We start from the raw sequence: 7,463 nt of genomic DNA on the forward strand, positions 1-7,463 counted from the left end.
AGGCACAATGGTAGTGGTCACAGCAGCTGATCTGTCGCATGAGCAGCTTTCCCTGCGGCCTCCCCTGCACCGAAGAGCCATGCACATTGGCCTATCATGTGGATGTATAATCAAGAATGAGGCGAACCCAATTACACAAAGACCAAAAAAAGAAAAAATTCAATCAAAGAATAATTTAAGATTTTTTTTTTTTTACTTTTATTTTTCTTCATCACCCCTCCCCTTTTTCCTCTCTCTTTTCTAAACCTACCCCAGCGAGAAGCATGGCAAAAAGAAGGGCCTCTGCGGCTGCTGTCAAGGACCAAATTACACACTAAAAGCAAACTTAAGCACTCAGGTACAATTTCTACTACCTCTGTTAGTTGTCGATCCGGCTTTACAATTTCTGTTCCATTAGGAATATCTCCTATAATGCCCATGATCTCCCAATCTGACCATTTTATAATTCTGGCCCACCCAGGCTCTTCCATGTAGAAGACGTCCTTCCGCAAGAGCTCAGCCCCTTTATTCATATGCCAAACTCTAAAACACGATTGTTTTCTCCGAAGTCGACTGTAGATGCCAGTCTAATGCCTTTCATTGCCGTTGAAATCCACTAACTTGCCCTCCGTTTCTTTTTCTCGAAATGCACCTAGGTCATCTTGCCTCCGATCGTCACCTTGTAGCCCTCATAGTATAAATGACCGACAAGGAGGTTAAGATGATGCTGAAAACTTATAAGTGCGAGCCATGGAGCTTAATGATAGTCGGTTCCCCTAGATCACATTGGTCGAACAGAAGAACGAACCCCTTTTGAATCCAGCGGCCACATGGTTGCTAGACAAGGCAACCCTATGGGAGTGCTGACAACATATATCACCAACACCGCGGGACTATCTTGTTCTGCGATAAACGCCAAAAGGTACATCAATAGTGGTTGTGGTGACTGATGTATCGCATGAGCGGCCTTTCCTGCGGCATTTCTCACTCTGAGAAGCTGTGCTTATTCACCAAATCTCAAGATCAAGTGGTGGATATATTCACCAAGCCTCTTAAAATTGACACCTTCCAGAGATTAAAATTTAAGCTTGGAATAATTGATGGAGGAAAAGAATCAAGTTTAAAAGGGGGGTGTTCGATAATAAACTTGATTTATAAGATGACGTGGTACCAACTAGCATCCTAGTTGGAGAGTCAAAGTCAGGTCAAGGTTAAAAAGATGAAAGATCAAGGGTCACAAGAGTCATCATAAATTATAAAAGGTTAAGAGTCATAAGTTGTAAAATGTGAAGAGTCCTGAGTTATATAAAATTTAAGAGTCATGGGTCATGCATACATCAAGAGTCATAAGTTAGAAATATTAAGGATTAAGAGTTATGAGTTACATGTAGTCAGTCGGTCGGAAAATTGGGAGGCTTCAGTAGGATTAGAGATTTTATAGTAGAATTTTATTTTTTTTAATTGACTATGAATTTGCATTTGGTGATTTTTTTTTTAAATTTTAAGATTATTTGAGTATTTAAATTTGGATTTAGTTGCTCTGAATTAGTATTTGTTTAATTATTTAATGGATGATGGATTTGAACCTTTTATTTTACTTAAAATTATAATTGTTGGCTTTATAGTGTCATGAGCTGTACCTCGCAATAGTATGGTAGTATCATGTCTCGGATTTGGGACGTATGAAATTGCAGCAAACCTAAAACCACTCTTAGTGTACTAATTTCAAAGAGATGAAATTTACATTTATGCAATATATTATGATAGTAACTCTAAGATGCAATTATGTCCATACACAATTAATTAGGTTAATTACGGATCACCTTCAGGTTGTAAATTGTCCCACAATTTTAGGTAGGTAGACTGAACCTGATAAAATTAATTTTTAAAAATTCTCAATTGAAGGTCTAATCTCATCATAGCTTCTTAAGGGTTAACTTGGGCTTTAGATTGTACTTCCCATGGCTTGGTTCCTCCCTCTGTACTGTCAGCTGGAGAAAAATCTGGGTTTATATTTATTGGCCGCTTTATCTTGGACATGATCAACAAATGACCACAAGCACCAGAGAGCAGAGTGCAGAATAGAAGAATCCCATTTAGAAAAACAGCTCGACTGCCGTGGGCAAAAGAATATTCAACAATGAACATTAACCAGCCCAATATAATCTGACTCATTTGCAAACTATGACCTGTGGTTTCCAAAAGAAGTGCCAGAAAACATGGTCAGATCATTTACCATTGTAGAGAAATTGTTGCTTCTCAGAAAATAATAATTCAGCGAGATAAAATGGTGTCTCTTTAAAAACTTGGAGCAAAAATACATACAATATTCCTGCCACCAGAAAGAGTCATTTATAGTATCCTGCCGTGAGAGGAAGACTCAAATTCGTAACATGATAGGGTTGACTCCCTAGACATTTTGCACTTGATTTCTTACTCATGGCCTTTTTCACTTCTCACACCTCATGTGTCCCATATCATCACAACTGCAATCACCCCAACCCCAAATACAACAGAGAACCATCTATACATGGGTGTGTCAACTGCAATGGGTCGCTGTGGCTTGTAGCCTTTGGCAAAAAGATGGTTTATGGAAACATATATGAAGATCCCACAAGCAAGACCCATCGAGATGGCAAATATCCAGTCAGCCACCCTACCCTCTGTTGTTGCATCTATTATTATTCCGATGGCTACTCCAATGGGGCTCGAGATAGCAAAAGCAAAGGCATAGGCCACACAGGATAGGAGCGGACGGTTTGGGATTATTCGTAGGAGTGCAATCCCCATGGCAATGGCTGCGAATATTTTGTGCAGGCTGATAGTCCACAGGGCTTTCCATGCATCAGCTTTGTTCTCTGCACAGGAATAGACACAGAACAAGAAGAAAAGATCCAGCTTTTAGATTTTTGCAAGAAAATTGGACATACATACACCACATCAGCAAACTAGTTCTGACACCAGGACACCTCACATATAAATGATAACAATGACCTTATTACAGTCTAATAAATCAAATCATCTTTCCCTACTGATCAAGCAGAGCCAAACCGCGCGGCGAGGAACAGTTTGGTGCCTTCGAACCAAATGATCAAGATCAAAAAGAAAACACATGGAATTTGGCAGAGTAGGGTGCGAAGGATCAAGTTGGGCTTGCACCCAACATGATTCAGTTCCAACCTAGCAGGGTTTCAGGTCTAGAAGTTCAAATGAAGATCAACATGCGAATTGTTTGGGTCATATTTGGATGATTCTAGCTATGAGTCATTCAAGGTCAGATCTAATTATTCAGAGCTGGGCAAGACTAATGTTCGCACTTCAATAATGATAGGCTGGGTTTGGTTTAATTGGTAGAACCTTTTGTCCGAGGCCCACAGCTGTAGCTTTTTAAGGTTCTGAACTTTCCACTAGATTCAAAAACAAAAAAACAAAACTTAGTTCTAGCAAAACGTGCTCCACCAGGTGTCTGGACCAGATTCATTTGTTGCTCTACAATCAGAAGTGCTGAATATATTAGCATACCAGATGGGACCTACAAGATCGTTGAGTATGAAATGAAGGTCAGTCTTAATATTATCATATATGGCAATCAAAGTGTCATCGAAGGAGAGTGTTAGGAGCAGCTTTCCTATTTCTTGTGAGTGCGTCAATGGAGCTATATTGCTTAACACAATTAAGGGCATGATTGTGTCCAAGTGTAATGATGAACTGGAACAAGCATAAATGTCAACAAGGACTCTTTACATTACGTTGGGGAGAGACCAGATTTGGGCGAGTATAAGTCAATATAATCAAGAAACATTTTATGATGATCAAAATCTTTTGAGTTATTTCTTAATCTCCTCTAGGACACCAGTAGATTTTAAATGCTTTTCTGGTTTTATCAAAGGTCATCCACAAGAGATTTTTCATTTTCTGGTAAGGGAGGAGGCAAAGCCTCAATTACAGTCCAGGGAAAGAAACATGGAAAGCACCAGCTCAAGCTATTCCACAAGATAATTTCAAAGCCTCTTCATTGCAATCAGCATGAGATATTAGCAGATTATTGGAGCAATAAGGATGGAAAGTTTAGAAGGAATCAAATAGTAGAATCTTCATAAGGCTCAGTTTAGTTCTGCATATCTTGACAAACAATTAGAATTACTCTTTGGTCTAAAACGACTGCTTCTTTGTTAAAAAGAGTAATCTCTACAAGGCAATTCATGTTATTGTACTTTTGGCTTCCCTTTGTTTCTTGACTGAGGACATCCCATTCTTTTCTACTTTTACAAGCACACTAAGATTGGAATCCTTCCATTCTCGTTTTCTTTGTTAGTTTGTGCCTATTCTACTGCTCAGATAAAAGATGTCATATCTGTAGATGAATATTTTACCTGCAACTCCAATTGCAATGCCTTCAAACACAGAATGGAAACACAAGGCCACAATCAGCAAAATGCTATCTCCGAGTGAATCAGCATCATGAAGCATAGATGCTAGAGATTGATGGCCGCTAGTGCTCTCAACCTATAATAAATATGCAGCACTCATCAGAATATATTCTGTCATGGAAACGACCATTTTTGGGGGATGAAAGGGAGGCCAAAAATTTTATTAAAAAATGCTGAAAAGGAAACAGAGTTTAACCTCCTATTGCGAAGTAGATACTAGTAGAGTAAGATTGTCATGGAAAACACCTTAGAAAACCTCGATGTAACTTTTGCAGTTTCTATTAGTTTTTGAGCAAAACTGCTGCACATGAACATGCACGCAGACAAAAATATGCAGATATGCTTGAGGCTTAAAGTACTACAAACTCACCTCTGGTTGTAATTGTGAGCCTCCACCGTTGCTGCCGACTTTGCTCTCTTGAAATTTCCCTGCAACGAAGCACAACGTTCTTAAACGATGATTCAATTATAAATGAATTTATGGCACCATACTGAACTGAACAAAGAAAAGAAAAAAAAAATACAGTCTTATCAATACAAAACATATATCATAAGGAAATGTTGAGGATGAAACAGGCGAACATTCATTATTATACCTAAAGCCGGTAAAATCAGGAAATAACAGGCCAAATTGTAATACTGAAAGGTGAGCACTGTCATAAATTAAAGATGTCCAAATGATAAAATTGCTTTCTTTTCTTCAAAAAAGACCATCTGGGTCAATTGAAATAAACTCAAGTTAAGAAAAATTCTTCAACTGATATTTCAGAAACACTTTATTCCCTAATATGTCTTCAATCTTACCAAGTAAAATTGGAAATAAAAAAAAAATAAAGTCCTCGATATGTCACCTCCATATTTCTTAAAAATTCCAAAAGAACTATTTTTTTCTCTTTTCCAGGTATCTCCCTACTCTAAAGCATCATTTAGAAATCTATATACATACAAATCTTATCAACAAAGACAAATAAACAAGCAAACGAGAACCGAAAAGAAAGAAAGAAAGAAACAAATTTTGAGGAGCTCACCTCCATATCCATCCGTTGCTCCTCCTTCCACATCTCGGAGGCTCCTCCCCCGGGCCACCACCATCGAAATCACACAGTCTGCGAACATTGTGATCACATACCCGGCGCTGGCGAGCATAAAAGCAAAAGGGTAATCCTTGTCCGTGAGATCCTCGAAAGTCTCGTTGGCATCGCTGAGGAAATGCATGAGGGCCGTCCCCAAGAACACTCCCCCGGCGAACTGCGTCCCGAGCGCCAGAAACCCCTCATTCCACTTAAAGAAGTAAGGGGATACGCCTCCAATGAAGGTCCCGACGAAGATCAGTATCAAGCACCAAACTTTGACGAGGATAAGAGATTTGGAACGAAGATTAGGCGAGTCCCCATCGCCGGAGTCGGCGTCGGCGTCGGAGTCGTGATCGCCGCCGTGGGCGGAGACGGAGGCGGCGGAGAGGAGGAGGAGGGAGAGGAGAAAGAGGAGGAGAGCGGATTTGGCCATGAGGGAAGGAGGACGGAGGATTCTACGAGGGATTCATGGTGCGTAGGCCAGGGTTTATAAATTGTGCGTACAAGGGTAGTACCATTTTTTGGAAGGATTGGAGGTTAATGAGACGACGGAGAGGAAGTCAAGATAAGAAAGTTGGCAGGAGCGCATGTACTACAATGGGAGAGGAAATAGGAGGGTAGTACGATAGGGACATGAGGATCGGGCGGTAGAACGGTAATTGGCGCTGGGATGGAGAGAATTATGGTAAATTTAGTAGATTTATTTACCACGTCAGTTCAATAAACACGTCAGTTCTTTTCTAACCTAATTTTAACCATGGCTAAAAGAGTTAAAATTTCGTGGATGCGTATTGGTACGAACAGGGAGCCGCGAAGGATCCGCCCTTGCCGTCCCCGAGACGCTGCCTAATTCCTTCCACCCAAGTTCCCGAGACGACGGTCACGGCAGCCATCGCATTTTTTATAAAAAATTTTATTACAAATCTATAATATTTATAAAGCAAACAGCAAAATAAATTTAAATAATTAAAATTAATTTTTAATATCTTATATAATTAATAAAATTTTTAAAAAAATTATATTATTTTTTAATCAAATTTTAATTTAAATTAAAGATATCCTTCTATTTATTCTTCCGACCGTATTTATTCTTCCAACCGTACTCATGTGTCATCTTAGTTATCATATCCATAAAAATAGTAAAATAGAGAATAACGAACTAGACAGTTCAGTAAGCAACGAATATTTTTGTGACGACACATTGATTATTCGTGGGAGAGATCTTGAGTATTTATATTGGACTAAGGAATCTAAAAAACATCGTCCACCTAGCCATTTTGGATAAGAGTATTAGATTGTTACAATAGGTCCCATGCTTTTTTTTTGAAAAAATTCTTTTAACCATGGTTAGGTGCTAGATCAGAAGGTGCTAATGCGGCCAATGTTTATTAGACTAGTCTCTGGGCGATGTGGTTGACTAAGTCTATCTAATAATTTTTCGTTATAATGGCTAGTGTTGCGGAGTTGTAGCCTAAAAATTTAAGGTATTGGGAGGAGAACCATCCCCAGGTAATAAATCCAAACGACACATATTTTATTGATCAATATAGGACTATGATAATCTTCTTCATCCAACCTCGTAACATCTTCATCATGGTTGGCTCTTACTCTAGAGATTGGGAGGGCTCATCTATGGCTTGGGTCCTACTCTATCCCTACTAGGTCCTCCTCCACCTTAGTATCGTTTAGTGTGAGGCCCACATGACTAATAAAGATGGTAATGCACAATAAATCTAGGTCCTCCTCCATCTTGGTGTTTGTTAGTGAGAGGTTCACATGACTAATAAAGTTGGTGATGCATAATAAGCCTGACTTTGATACTATCCATCACAGATTTGCAGCTCTAAAACTTAAGCTATTGAGAGGAAGATCATTTTAGGTTAATAAATCCATATGGCACTACTTTTATTAGTCTAGCCAACACCCTGATGAAATATCAATTAGTTATTGTCATTTGCAGAAAACTGGCAGCGAGAAAAGA

General features: G+C 39.1%; 1 protein-coding gene across 1 annotated transcript; it reads right to left on the reverse strand.

Moving 5' to 3' along the window:
- Positions 1-2,222: 2,222 nt before the first annotated feature.
- LOC120111115 (zinc transporter 2-like) lies at positions 2,223-5,993 on the reverse strand. The gene is made up of 4 exons (XM_039127623.1): positions 5,438-5,993; positions 4,780-4,838; positions 4,353-4,485; positions 2,223-2,837 (listed from the first exon to the last, which is right to left on the reverse strand). The coding sequence occupies exons 1-4, from the start codon at positions 5,913-5,915 to the stop codon at positions 2,443-2,445; spliced, it is 1,065 nt and encodes a 354-aa protein (XP_038983551.1). The 5' UTR covers positions 5,916-5,993; the 3' UTR covers positions 2,223-2,442.
- Positions 5,994-7,463: the final 1,470 nt, after the last annotated feature.

Source organism: Phoenix dactylifera, chromosome 6 (genome assembly GCF_009389715.1).
Source record: "Phoenix dactylifera cultivar Barhee BC4 chromosome 6, palm_55x_up_171113_PBpolish2nd_filt_p, whole genome shotgun sequence".
Taxonomy (NCBI): domain Eukaryota; kingdom Viridiplantae; phylum Streptophyta; class Magnoliopsida; order Arecales; family Arecaceae; genus Phoenix; species Phoenix dactylifera.